Source organism: Nomascus leucogenys, chromosome 17 (genome assembly GCF_006542625.1).
Source record: "Nomascus leucogenys isolate Asia chromosome 17, Asia_NLE_v1, whole genome shotgun sequence".
NCBI lineage: Eukaryota > Metazoa > Chordata > Mammalia > Primates > Hylobatidae > Nomascus > Nomascus leucogenys.
The window spans coordinates 29,054,926-29,070,201 of NC_044397.1; the positions used below are offsets into that span (position 1 = coordinate 29,054,926).

Genomic DNA, 15,276 nt, shown 5'->3' on the forward strand with positions numbered 1-15,276 from the left:
AGCCTCCCGAGTAGCTGGGACTACAAGCGCACGTCACTGCGCCCGGCTAATCATCATCATCTTCTTTCTTTCTTTCTTCTTTTTTAACTAGAGACGAGGTTTCATCATGTTGGCCAGGCTGGTCTTGAACTGACCTCAAGTGATCCGCCCGCCTCAGCCTCCCAAAGTGCTGGGATTACAGGTGTGAGCTACCGCGCCCGGCCCACTTCATTTCTTTATGCCTCAGTTTCTCCATCTGTACCAGGGCTAGCACCTCTCACACAGCAGGTGGTGAAGCTGCTGCTGCTGCCCTGGGCTGGCCCACAGTGAGTGCTCACCGCACAGGAGGTATTGCTTCCCCCCGCCCCGCAGGTTCTCATTATAATCTTGCAAGTTTGAAGAAACCCAGCCTTGCTAGCAACAGAAGATAAAAATAGACACGCCTCTCTGCCTCCAGTCTCATCCCCATGTCCTCAGGGCGCTGTCCTCTTCCAGCTCGTCCCACCTATGCGCCCTCATCATATCCACAGAACAGGGCGCTCGTGGCTCCTTTTACTATTTTGCCCCTCCTAGCATGGTGTGGAAAGGGGGCAGAGGGCAGGCCTCTTTCTGAAACCACCTCCTGTTCGGCGGCCGTACTTGGACCTCAGTTTCCCTGTTTTGTTCACGTGGTCATTAAGTCTTAGGGGACGTGTACAGAGGCTAATATTGATCCACCAGTTATTTGACAAATACCATAGGCGCTCTGTGAGCAGGAGCTGGCTCCTATCCCAGACCCCAGCCCTGTGACCTGCTCTCCACTCGCCCGGGGTCTTTCTTGGCTGGGACAATAAACCTACTAACGGTATCAAGTCTGCATCAGGTGCTTCCTGGGAAGCCAGCCTCGTGCTGGGCTCACACCCAGGCCCTCTGCCTTCATCTCTTACATGATCTCATGCAACCATCATCACACGCCCCCAGGCTCCTCCCGGGCCAACTCCAGAGGCAGCGGAGTGCGTGTCACCTCCAGCTCTCCTCCCACAAAAATGCTGGCCTTCCAGCCTCCAGTGCGCTTAGTTCACCCCATAAACTCTGCTAATGCTTACCACATGCGGAGCGTCGGCGCCCGTCTCCACCCCCAGCCCCACAGGCTCCCGGGTCCCGCCCTGGGAGACCCTCCCACTGGCCGACCGTGCCCCGAGACTCGCCCACTCCACGGTGGGAAACCTGCAATGTGTCCCTCCCTCCCCCGCCCTCCTCCAGCCCCGGCCAAAAGTGACCTTGGACGCTTCTACAATGCCATGTCCACTCCTCTGAACAGGAGGCGAGTTTGCACCCAGTGGTGCCTTTAGTTGCCAGAAATTAAAAACCCGATTGCGCGTGTTTGCAATTACGGTAACTTGGCGCGTCACCCCAAGCACTGAGCTCGCTGGTGGGAGCCGGGCGCCTCTCGGGGCGCGCCCCTCTCCGCCTTCGGCCCGGAGCTCCAGCACGATCTGCGCGTCCTGCTGCACCTGAGCCCTCCCCACCCAAGCGCCCGCACCGCCGCGGGGCCGGGCGAGGATGCACCACCCCCGCCCGCCCGCCCGCCCGCCAGTCCACGCCCGGCCCGCGAGCCAGCCCGGGGAGCGCGTGCCGAATCGGCGCCGCCTGCAGTCCCCGCTACGGGTCCCTAGGGGGCGCAGCCGGCGCGGGAAGCCGCCTGAGCCGGGCGCCGGGACCCGCACGAAATTGCAGGCGGGCGGGCGCCGCGACTTTGAAAACAAGCGAGGGCCTGGGGGGCGGGCCCTGGGAGCGGGCGCCGCCTCCCTCGGCCAATCAACGGCGGGCGGCGGGCGGCTGGCGCGGGCGGCGCGTGCGGCCGGGCTGTGAATGGGGAGCTGCAGCCGCGGCGGCTGAGGGCGAGCGCGACGCGCGGGCGGGCGCACTTTCTCCTCAGCGCTGGGCGGGGGCGGCGGCGGCGGCGGCTCCTCAGCGCCCGGCGGACCCCTCGGAGCTAACGCGGCGGGGCCCGGCGCCCCGGCCGCGGCGGGCTCGGGACTGCGTGAGCGCCGGACGCGAATATCCCCCGCTGACAACTTCTTCTTGCCCGGCTCGTCCCCGGCCCGCGCCGCGCCCCTCACGCGGGGACCCGGGACGCCGCCCCTCAGCGCTGGGCGGCCGCTCACCTCGGGCCGGGGGGCGCCGCGCCTCCCGCGGAGTGGCCGCGCCCGCTCGGAGCCGTCCCGCCTGTCCCGCCCGCCCGTCCGGCGCGGCGCTCGGGGTGGCGGCTGCTCGGCATGGCCCGGGGCGCCCGGCCCTCGGCGGCCGGTGGCGGCGGCGGCGGCGCGGAGCCCCCTGAGCGCGCGGGCCCCGGGCGGCCGCGGGGATCCCCGCCCGGCCGCTCCCGCCCCTCGCCGGCGCCGCGCCCCGGCCCCGAGCCCTCGGGACGCCGCGCGGCGCCCGAGACCCCCGGCGGGGACACGGCGGGCGCGGGGCGGTGCGGCGGGCGGCGGGCGGCAAAGTTGGGGCCGGGCCGCCGCGGCTGGTGGGCGCTGCTGGCGCTGCAGCTGCACTTACTCCGGGCGCTGGCGCAAGGTAGGTGCGCGTGGGGTCGCGGGGCGGGGGCGTCGCCTCGGGGCGCGGAGGCGCGAACTTGAGCAGCGAGAGTGTGTCTGGGGCCCCCCCGCCTCCCGGCCCGGGTCAGGATGCGCCTTGCTGGGGGCTGCAGGGAGCCCAGGAGCTCCTCCACGCCGGACTCGGAGTAGAGGGAAACTGAGCCTCGTAGAGCCTGCACCCCGTCTGCTGCTTTGCATTTTATTTTATTTTATTTTTTTTTTACATCGCAGTAGCACAAACAAAAAATTCTAAGTTGAGGACCCATTCCTCAGCTCCTTAAAAGGATGCCCGAGTCCGCTTCCCACTGCATGGTTGAAAAAGGGGCTGGTCTGTACCTGAGTCTTTGCACCGCAGGGTCTGGTTTCCGGTGAGTGACATCCACAAGACTTGCAAATATCAAGTGCCAGTCGCTGTGAAAAGGCTTTTCCAGCCCCTCACCAGGGCCCCGTCCCCTCCCCAGCCCCCGCCTGCTCCTGACTCCCCCAAGTCTCCAAGCACGACCCCAAGTGGGTGCTGCGCGGCCAGTGGAGCAAAACTTTCAGTGCCCACAGCTTTTGCACTTGGCTTTGTTTTTCTCCCTCTGTTGGCTTCTGTTTAGAATACAGTGGTGAGCTCTGAAATAGGGAAAGAGGATCTGCTGAATGGAAATGACCTTTTGAAAAGAGAGATGGGATCTCTTGTGAAACGAGCTTTCCCTCCCAAATCTGGCCTTCCCTCCACCCCCTCCCCGCCCCCGACAAAACCCGTAACATACCCCTGCCAGCTAGCATCCTTTTCTTTTGAAGTTTGCTGGTCTTTAAACCAAAACACCCCCCTCAACCCAGAAATAGCTATTTTAATACGTCCTTTGGTAAAGTCTTAAAAACACATTAGTGAACTGGTTTTGCTGGTGGTAGTTTTAGGAAAATTAACTTAGTTGTATTCCAAGATACAGCTAACGAACAATCATGGTAAGGAACTTGGTATTCTGGGATTGACGAAGATGAGAGCATTAAACTTAAATTAGCTGTGTTCTGTGTCCTGTGAAGATGATTTATGTGTAGTAACATGATTTAAATGTAATAACATTTTAAACGTCTGAGCTCAAAACTGTCATCCAATAGCTTGACAACTAACTCATACTTTTTTATTAATGCTTATGTAACGTTATCTAAATTGTGCCCCTCCACCCCCCTCCAGCTTTCATAAATGCTCCCTCTTATGTTTTTCTACATGAAAACAAATTGCCATATTTCTGGTTAATTTAACTCCTCCATTACTTGGAAAATTTTCATTTCACTTATTTGTGCTTTTTGCTTAATGACTTACTCTGGAAGAAAAGCATTTATTAAGTCATTTTGTACAGTGGGATCTGTAGATTGTTAGAGAAACCAGGTTCAAGTGAAGAAATCTAAATCACTTAGGATGACCTTTAAAATAAAAATGTGTTTATTATGAAGTTTTCTTTTTTTAAACAGTGACTTGCATTTTGCAGTAAGACCTGTACGTTCATACATTTGAAGATTCGTGCACAGACTGAAATGGTGGGGAAAAAACCTGCCAGTGACTTTGTTTTGAAGCATATTACATAGATTTCAAGTTTTTATCAGTTGCACTTTGAAGGCTGTGTAAAGCATTGCATTTTAACAACTGAAATGTTAATGAAAATACATTTTAAAAAATATATTAAGGCAACAACCAAACTTTGTTAGGGAGGAATATTTTATTCCTTTTTGGCAGTAAAAACATTGGTACCTATTTTACATTTATATGGTTTATGAAAGTGTACAGATCTTTTAGTGTAAAATTTCAAATAGGTTGTCACAAATTTTAAATTCATTGACGGGTTTCTGTTCTCTGTGCTCTGTGAAATGTGTAATACATCCATCATTTTTTATATCATATTGAAAATTCATATTACAGAGGAGATGTCACCATTTGACAAAAGCTCATGTATCTTGAAAATGAAAATTCTGGTGCTGTTATAAGAGATTTCTGATGGGATGATGAGTTGGTCATATGCGCAGGAATGCGTTCTCTTGAATCTTATCAGATGTAACATTCTAAATGGAACAGTTACCACTACGTTGGAACGCCTCCTAAGTACCATATGATTACATTGTAGCTAGGTGAAGCTATGCCTCATTTCCCTGCACCTCATGTAGGTAGGCTAGGTCATGTATCTTGAGAAAAAACATGTGCAACATTGATCAGTAAAAGTTATATTTTTATAACCTAAGTTACAGACCCTCTATGTAACTGATCATGATGTGAACCGCCAGGTTCAGGTCTTCCAAATGTAACTTTAATATGCCCTTTCTATGAGGTGATGAGAATTTCTGAGTTGTGTTCTCTGCTTATTGCTGTGTGTTTAATTGCTTGTGACTTTTCCGGATTCCTAAAAAGCCAAGTCTTTAATTCTGGAAGGCAGGTGGCAACACATGCTTTCTTTATGCCATCCACCAAGGAGCCAGCTGTGAGTGGTTTGGAAGGATGACTTCTGAGGCTAAAGATGTATAAGCAGTCTTATGTGTGAAGTCCATGGTGCCTTTAGCTTTACTGCTGGACCCTTTACAGGCTTACTGATTCTAGCAGTGTTCAGTAGACCTCCTAGATTCAGCTTGCATTCCTCAGGCCTAGAAAGGATAGGAATGTTCTTGTCAATTTCTCCATGGGACTGTTCATAGTCCTCCGTTTCTCATTTGAAATTATCTCCACTTGGACCTATGGTTCTCAAGCTTTGGTATGTGTTAGAATCACCTGGGGAATTTGATGAAACTGTAGAGTACCTACTCTTCCTCTTCCATGAGCCACATTTGCTTTCCATGTGATTCTAATACACATTGGAATTTGAGAACTACTCACTCATATACCTGTGTTTCTCCCTATTCCAGACTCCCGCTGACTTCCTGGAAACTCTCTAGCCCAGTGTTTCTCAAACTTGGTTGCACATTGGAATCACCTGGAGCTTTAAACTACTGATGCCTGGATGTCACTCCTAGAATTGGTTTTAATGAACTTGAGGTTTGATCTGGGTATCAGGATGCTGAGACACCCCCGCCTCCCTCCAGGTGATTCTCATGTTTAGCCAAGTTTGAGAACCACTGCTCTAATGCTTTTACATGAGACCACATGACTTGATTTCCCTTTCATGCCTTCCTGGGCTTATTGTCCTCCCCCAACAATTCCAGCGGCTTTTATGGACCTTGGGCCTGTGTTCACTTATACCTGTTCCAGGTTCATGATCTGAAACAACAGAGTACACCAGCTTTTCACTTATGTATTGTTTATTCCTACTGAAACTGTTGAGCCCCTGCTTTGTGCTGCCTGAGGTGTACATCGGAATCACTGGTGAAAATTTAAAATATAGTCATTTGGGCCCCACCTCAGACCTGCTGGTTCTCAGAAGCATGCATTTAAAAATTCCACAAGTGATTCTTGTATGTTTATGTTACTTTTTTTTTTTTAATCCTTGTGTTGGTTAATCCCATAATCTCACTCAATTTCTCTGTCATCCTTAGCCTGATATTTCTGTGGTCTGGGTCACTTTTCTCAGGCCAATTCCCAGCCTTGGACAGGGTCTACTAATTAGGCATTTCTGCCACTTGTTTGCTGGAGTGTTGAGTTCACTACAAATCTAGCTTCCTTTTGGGCCCATGTTGCTTTCCATTAATCCAGAAGTACTTTGCTTCCCCTCCTCCTAACCTACTCCATTTACAACTTTGTAATTCGAGTTTCAACTAGAACTTGATTTCTAGACTCCCTTATATGAATATCGTCTTAATAAAGAGTCTTGCTTAGTGAGTGCTCAGATACTTAATTAAATTTTATTAGGCCACTGGGTATTTAACAGACAACTGGTCTCTTGGTTGGTTACTGTCTTCCAAATCCAACAATAAGCAGTTATTACCCTCTATGCAGTCTGCGTAGCCACCTGTAGCTGTCCTTTATTGAACCTTTACGTGCCAAGCACGAAGTGCTCATTTATTCTTCACAGCAGCTCCTGAGAGGTAGACAGCATTTTTGTTCTCATCTTACCTATGGGAAAACTGAGGCATTCAGATGTTAACTAACTTTCCTGAGGTCCCAGGACCAGGAGTGGTGATGCCAGAATGAAAAGTCTGATCCAGAGTCTGAACATAACTTGAGTTCATAACCCCTGGGCTGGAGGGTTTCCCATGTAGCCTCTGTCTTTATAAGGAGAGGGAAAAACGGGCAGCAATCAGATCTGTACCAAAGGGAAAGATGGTGGTTGATATTTTCTAAATACAGTATTGAGTAATCTGACCTCAAGTTTTAGATTAACCTTATTTACAATTATGATTGCAAATTAAAAATTACATAATTTGGAAAATAGAGATGAGGGATGTATGTAAACCCTTCCATCTAGCCATCCATCTCCTCTAAGAAAATGACCATCACCATTTTGATGTATTCCCCTACCCCCAATTTTTCTTTCACAACATAACATGAATTCCAGCTTCATGGTGGTCTGTTGGTAGAGATTAGACCACCCCAGAATGGACTACTGGGAGTGTACCAACCATTTCTTTGAGGAACATTTGGAAAATTCTTATTTATTTATTTATTTATTTATTTTTTATTATACTTTAGGTTTTAGGGTACATGTGCACAATGTGCAGGTTTGTTACATATGTATCCATGTGCCATGTTGGTTTGCTGCACCCATTAACTTGTCATTTAGCATTAGGTATATCTCCTAATGCTGTCCCTCCCCCCTCCCCCCACCCCACAACAGTCCCCGGAGTGTGATGTTCCCCTTCCTGTGTCCATGAGTTCTCATTGTTCAATTCCCACCTATGAGTGAGAACATGCGGTGTTTGGTTTTTTGTCCTTGCAATAGTTTACTGAGAATGATGTTTTCCAGTTTCATCCATGTCCCTTCTTTTATCTGCACTCAAGTATATGAATTTGAGTCCTTTAAATAAGGAGGTGGAGTTTGTAAGGTACTAATCTTTTATGAGTTTGCCTTAGCACACATTTTATGTAAACAGTTAAGTTTAGGCTATATACTAGGGTTTATACCTAACCAGAAGTTTCCTGGGCCCTCAAATACTGAGGTAAAACAACGTGGAAGGCTGCAAGTTAAGTGGGTAATTAAGTGATATCAAGTAAGACTGTGTAGTTTAATTCTCCCTATCAGTTGCCTTTATGTTATTTCCATCCTCAGAGCCCCTGTATTGCTTGTATTGGGATACATAGGATTTGGCGTCTAAGGTGGCAGAGGTGTGTGGCATGTAGTGTCTTTCTGCCTGCCTTATGGTGTCCCAGAGATCAGAGACTGGTAATGTCAGCTGACTGAAACTAGAGAATGGAATGGGCACAAAGTGAGGATTCTGATTAGGTCACGGCTTAAATTTCTCTAAGAAGTAAAGAAAGTGGTAGTTATGAGAGTAGACCTCCAGGTCCAAATGCATGAAAGTTGAATTAAGCTCAAGGTGGGGAATGAAAATCACATTGAAAGGTGTAGTATAAAGAAAAATTAAGGGTTATTTACAAAAGAAAGCTGTTGATGTTTTGTTTGATTAAATACTCCTGGTAACTAATTATACATTTAACCCAAAGTAACTGAGCATTTTAATTTGCATAGTTTCTAAAATTTTATTTTATTTGACTTCATTTCTGTAAGGCATTATCTTAAATTTCCCCCTAAGTATGTGCACCTCTTTTTTAAAAAAGCATAAACATTCATACCCGTAATCCTGAGGGAGGACATATTTTGTCAGTTGGGACAGCAAATATGGCACCTCCTGCCATCCTATGGTAGCACGTAGAAAGAAGTTATAGGTTTTTCAGTGAATCCCTGAAATGCAAAAGTCTGTCACAGTTAGATACCTACCTGCCAGTTATTGATCCTATACCTGAGATCTATTCTGGAGAGGTTACTACTCTTAGAGCTTCATTATATGAACAGTGTTGCCACTAAATCCAAATACAAAAATCATGATTATTATGGGAGCATTGCTGTAGGAAACTCTTGTTTATGTATGTGCAATTCTAGTATTTAGGTGGTTGGCTTCCTGAAAGAAAGCTCAAAAGCCAGAAACACATTTCATCAGCCTGGTCCCAGTCTCCTGTGGGTATTGTGGGAATGAAAGCATTTTTTATAAAGCTTTCCTAGAAACATGGATATGGTAAATGGGAAAGACATTGGGCTAAGTATCAGTAGGCCTCATTTATACTTCATTCTGTAACTACCTTGCAATATGAGCAAGTCTATTAGTCTCTCTGAGTCTGTTTTCTCACCTATAAAAGGAGGGATTAGACTAGATGTTCAAAATTGTTCTACTCTGATTCTCTGATCTTCTGTATGTTGTCATCCTTTCTGCCCTTCACTAGACTCTGCATGTGTCTCCTGTCTGGGGATTCTGTAACTCCGTATGTCTTAGCTTAGAACCTAATTTTCTTCATTTTACTTTTCTCAGACTATTCACAATGTTGACAACTAATATGCAATGTAGTATTTCTCCTTAGGTGCTGCTGTCTAACACATGATATATTTACTCTAGCCTAAAAATGGTTCATGTTCAAAATTTTAGGTTCTGTAAAACAAATTAGTGCCATAATTTATCAGTATAAGCCTGAAATTTGGAAAAATAAATTTTCTTAAAATGTGAGATGCTTATCTACATGGCTAGAAGGGGCAAGACTAATAGAAATCTGGAGGTAATTAATGCAGTGAGAAATTTAAAAAGATATGAGAAAATAGTGATGGATGAGAATGTTTATATTTACTGTACAGTGACCATCAGTAATTAAAGAGATTAGTAGATGTTGTCTGTTTCTGTGCTTAACCTAATGTTATGTTGGTTTAATTGTCTTCATTAGGGGCTTTTAGTAAAACAAGAGGTCTTTAAAATTAACAGAATAATTTTTCACTTTAACAGGCTTAACTGGCACTTTATTGATATACAGACAATGTCTAGTGAAGATAACAGCTATCAATTAAATAGTCCAATTTCTTGAAAACAGTCAATTAAATCTATTTCTGATTTTTGGGGATTAGCTTAATGAACATGGGCTAAGACTATAGTTTCTGCAGTGTTTTTGGCTTTGTTTCATTTTCAAATTTTTTTTTTTTTAAACAGATAAGGCTAGGCTTTAGAGTTGTGGGTTCAAAGAATGGGCTAGACCCTGGGGCCCATATTATTACGTAGAGTTAGCCTTTGTGCAATGTTTGGTTGCCTTTTTCTCCCTCCTGGAACTCTCCACTGTATTCTAGACCTAATTCTTTACCTTGAGAGGGTTGGAAGCTCTCAAGTATGTAAGCTTGAATGGTCTTTCCAATAAGAAAAAAAAATAGGGAGATAAACACATAATGACTATGGTGATTTGGGGAGGAATATGGATACTTGGGGAGCTCTGGTAGTTGCCTTTATTAAGAATAATTGGTAGGAATTTTAGCAACCCAAGCAGGCTAATTAGAATATATTTCAGATTTGGAGTAAGGAGGGATTTTGTTTCACAAAGTTATAACCTATCATACTTAACTAAGGGTGCTCATCTCCATAGGTGGTAGTATTTGTGGGTCCCTCTCTCTAGTGTGATCCTTAATTTATTTTGTGTGTTTGTGAGCCTGTTTTCAAAGTGAAGGTCAATTTTATCTTCTCTCTAGGTGTTAGGTGCGATTTAAAAAGAATGAAAGAGATTTTGATAGGATATGACCAAGCCCTTCTATAAAATGGATGTCAGTGTTGATTTTTATACACGAACCACCAGATGGCAACAGAAAAAGTGTTTATATAGGATCTAATCTGTGGTTTCCACAGCCAAGTTTTTTTTTTTTCTTCCATGATTCACCACTTTTTAGTATGGTTAGGTAATATGTACAATTTCTGGCTAAGAGCAAGGCAAGTTTATAATACCCAGCTATGTGAAATCAAAACCAGGTAATAGAATAGTGGCAGAGTGTCACTAGAAAAAGATTTTTTTTTTTTTTTTACATGAGTGCATAAACTGTTCCCAAAGGGAGCAAGTTTCCAGGGATGCAACTTTGATTTATATTATTGTATAGTCATGCTTTTATTTCTGATTTTTTTTATTCAGCATTTATTCAGCTCTTATAGTAAGCTGTAATGATTTGCAGAACATAAAAGAAAGCATGGCTGTTACCCTGAAGCATTTTATATAACACCTTTAAAAGGAAGAGATACACGAGTTTACAAACATTAAGCATATTTATGTATTTGCCAGCCAAAGGTATTTTTACTCTATGTAGAATTTGTTTTATTTTTGCCTTGTAGGCATATTCCCTTTTTCTAAGTGTGCTGTCTTGGCTCTTCTAAAATGGTTGTCTTAGCTAAAACTCCTGGTTGCAAGCTAGAAACTCAGTCTGAACTACTTAAGAAAGAAAGGATTTTATTGGAGGAGTCCTGGGGTATCACAGTATAACTGGGAGAATTTCTTTACATTTGGCAAATTTAGTATTCACTTCCACCTAGGGAATAACTAGAGCCACATGCTCAAAAGCTCCCAGGTACTGTCCTCTTGGCCATCATCTCTCAGTTTGCTTCTGTGTCTGCTCTGGCATCATTCTGGATTCACTGGAAAATGCTTTCTTTTTGTGGCTGAAACCCAGCTGTCACCACTCTTTGCATTCCTATTGCTTCAGACCCTCAAATAAAGATCAACTTAAAGTTTTTGTACTGAGTCCAAAATCTGTGAAATGATCAGATTTGTATTTTAAAATCATCTTGAGTGGGGGGAATAAAGCCTTATTTTTGTTGCAAAATTGAGAATGGGTTGGAAGAAACCAGAATGAATGACTGCTGATGTGTTGGACTGTAACAACAATTGAGGTGAGAGAAAGTAGCAGCTTGGGCTAAGTGGTGGTGCTGGAGATGGAGAGATGTAGATGCACTTGAGAGAGATTTAAGAGGCAAAAAATACATGGGATTTGGTCATAGGTTGGATATGGAAGGTGAATGAGAAAATATCAAAGGTGACGTCCAGGTTTCTGGCTTGCATGACTAGTTGGCTAGTATAACCATTCACTGAGGTTGGACCACCTCTGTTTGGGCAGCATGATCATTATTTTCGTTTTGAATTTATTAATGTGAGGTACCTTTGAGGCATCCAGATAGAGCTGTTAAGTTGTGTGGATAGATGAGTTTTGCAACTAGAGGAGGGTCTGGGCTTTTGGTATAAATATTTCTGGAGACAGTATAGCATACTGTTTGAGAGGATGGGCTTGGCATAAAATAAAATGAACTTAACCACTTGCTAGCTTTGCATCCTTGGGTTGGCTACTTAATCTTCTTTAATCTCTACTTTTCTTATCCCTGAAGAATTGTGTAATGATCCCACCTGCTTCCTGTAGTTGTGAGGGCTGATTGATAATGATTGTAGGTAAGGTGTTTTTATCACCTTACCAAGTACATAGCATGCATCCAGTAAGTATTAGGTGTTGTTATTTATTCTTTTGTGTACAGGAATCCTGCCTTATTCATCTTTTCCTGTAATATTAGGGAGTGATGAGTCATGGTAGTAGAGTGGGGAGTATGGACAGTTGACATGACTGGAGAGGTATTATAGTAATATTAACGTGGCTGGGATATAACCTGGATAAATTGCAGGGCGATGGGGCTGGGGGGAGAGTAGAGATGGAGATGAGTTAGGGAATGGTTGTGATAATATAGAAATAATATTTGAACTGCAATAGTATTGGGATGGAAAAATTGGAATGGTCAGTCTTGCTCAGAGAGGTAAATAGATGAGAACAAAAGGCCATTGGATTTGTTGATTACATGGGTAATGGTGATCTTTTTGAGCTTAATCTCACTGGAGTTCTAGGAGTATAAAGTAGATTGAAGTTCATTATGGAATGAATGGGTAGGGAGAAAATGGAGTCAACCGGTATGTTCTTATGCTATTGAAATTCTCAAGGAAAGAACTGTGGAGGCATTTGAAATGCACAGTGACAAAAATGGTCTTAAAATGCCTTGGGAATATTTTTTCCAAATTTGAAATCTATTATTGAGGCTGGGAAAAAAATTGTCATTTGGCAGAATGGTAAGTAATTATCACAGTTCTCTGAAGTGATCATTTCTGTTTCATATGTTGTGACTACTGGTGGCTTCTAGCAACATTGTCCCCAAAGCTGAATGTGGAGGACTCCCTTCACCACCCTGCTATAAGCACACAGAAACTGTGGACAAAATATAACAAGAACAAGCGTTTCTGAAGTTTAAAATACCAGGAAATCCCTAGGTGTCAGCTATGAACAGAAAATTCAGAGCTGGGGCGTTAATCAGGAGCTCAAGGCCTGTGGTGGTTTCTGATCTGAATACAGGCCCCAATGGCTTAGTCCTGAGGGTCTCATGAAGGAGCAGGAGACATGGCCTTGGGTCTGCATAAACTTGGAAGATGGAGTGAAGGCTCTCTAGCATCAAACCTTGAAGGGCTTTTCCATCTGTGAAAAGAGAACTAGAAAAACTTTGCCTACTGGTTTGGGAAAGTGTAGGAAACTTGCTGTCCTCCTGGGGTTGTGATAATTAGGAATAAAAAAGGGACATCTAAACTCCAAGATTGCACCTCATAATTGGGGTGGATTCAAATTTAACATTTCTTACAGTGCAACTAACCTTCAAGCTGAGACAAATTAGCACAAAATCTGGTCTAGAACTATGGAAATGCATAGAGCCCTCAAAAGTATGTCTGAAACTGACCTGCAGAGCAAATTAAAAATCTAAGATTCTTGCAGAAGAAACAAGTCATGCTATAGATGAGCTTGCAGTACAAAAATTGCCCAGCTACACAAGGAAATGAATCACCATGAAGGAGAGTCAGCAGATAAATAGTATTCCAAGAGATTGAGATGATAGGACATATGAAAGAGATTACTTGCTTAAAATTATGAGAGATGAAAGGGGTAAGATCATAATGAAAGAACATAGATTAGAAAAATAACATGGATTTGGAAAAGAACCCAATAGGACTTCTAGAAATGAAAATAATGGTCATTAAGTTTAAAAAAAAAAAAGTAACCTCCATGGACAGGTTAAAGAGCCAGGTAGATGTTATTGAAGATAAAAACTATATTGAAAAATCAGTAGATTTTTAAAGGAGATCTGAGGAAATTGCTTGGAATACAGTAATAAGGGATAAAGAAATGGGAAATGAGTGGTTACGATTCATGAACTTTAGAATGAGAAAGTCCCATATTACCTTCCGTGGGCTTCCAGAAAGAGGAAATAGAGTAAGAGAAACACGATTAGAAGATAGAATGGCTGAGAATTTTTCATAATCAATACAAGTTCTGCCTGAGTTCTTAGTTTCAAGAACGACAGTGAACCCCACACAGGATAAATAAAAATAAATTCATACCTAGACATATTGTAGATGAAGCCTTAGAAAATAAGAGGAAAGCAATCTGAGAAAAGTTGATATCTAGACTGGCAGGCATTTTGTTCATAGCAGAAGATGACTGAATAATACCGTCAAAGGCTGGAGGTGGAAATCCACCACCAACCTAGAATTCCATGTCCATATAAAGTATTATGATACTCAAGAGTAAGTGAAATGGGCCGGGTGCGGTGGCTCATGCCTATAATCCCAGCACTTTGGGGGGCTGAGGTGGGCAGATCACGAGGTCAAGAGATTCGAGACCATCCTGGCCAACATGGTGAAACCCCATCTCTACTAAAAATACAAAAATTAGCTGGGCACAGTGGCGTGCACCTGTAGTCCCAGCTACTTGGGAGGCTGAAGCAGGACAATTGCTTGAACCCCAGAGGCAGAGATTGCAGTGAGCTGAGGTTGCGCCATTGCACTCCAGCCTGGCGACAGAGCGAGAGACTCCATCTCAAAAGTAAGTGAAGTAAAGATTGTAGATAAAAAACAAAGTTGATGATTAGTAGTTGGAACTACTAAAAGATGCACTTCAAAAAGAAAGAAATTGAAACCAGGAGTGAGGTACAAATTGTAAAGTGCTAAATGATAGGAAGCAGTGTTGCAGTGTGCCCCTTAAATTTATATGTAATTGCTTTGCAGTTTGAGAAAAGTGTCAGCAGTTTCCACTACAAGTACTCATACTGTGGAGTGTGAACGGATTAGTGAGAGAGAGTGTAAGCAGTAGGGAGGGGTTTGGGAGATGTTGTTGGTCAAAGGATACAAAATTTCGTTTAGAAGGAATAAATTCAAGAGATCTGTTGTACAACATGGTGACTATAATAACTAACATGTTTTATTCTTGAGTTGCTAAAAGTAAATTTTAAGTATTCCTACCACAAAAAAGTATGTGAAGTAATACATATAATTAGCTCTATTTAGCCATTTCACAGTATATATATGTGTCAAAACATGTGCACAATAAATATATACAAGTTTTTGTCACAATAAAACTTAAAAATGTATGTGAGCAGGAGTTAATTCATCCAGTGCTTCAGTGAATAAAGTGCTGTGTTAAAGGTATACTGATCAATAACAGTTCCTTCCTTCAGAGAGCTTATAGTTTATTAGGGCATAGACACACCAAAAAATACAGCGTAGATGTGCAGATGACCCTGGAGAGCCCTTTAAGCCGTACAGGGGATTCAGCATCTGTTAGATCAGTGTTAAATAGGACCTTAGCAGGGATATATATAGGCAAGCCATGTTGGAATCTGGGGACTCAGATTGGCATGTGGAAACACAAAGGTGAAGGATTCAGGTGGAAAGCTGCTGATCAACAGGAGTGAGGAACCCAACACCTATGTCAGAACAGGATTCTTGCCAAAGGAC

General features: G+C 44.0%; 1 protein-coding gene across 1 annotated transcript in view; it reads left to right on the forward strand.

The window, feature by feature from the left end:
* Positions 1-2,237: 2,237 nt before the first annotated feature.
* SDK1 (sidekick cell adhesion molecule 1) overlaps positions 2,238-15,276 on the forward strand; it is a 965,381-nt gene continuing 952,342 nt past the window's right edge. Inside the window, exon 1 of the mRNA XM_030795976.1 lies at positions 2,238-2,535. Within this exon, the coding sequence (XP_030651836.1) occupies positions 2,238-2,535 (298 nt within the window). The remainder of the gene's footprint in view (positions 2,536-15,276) is intronic.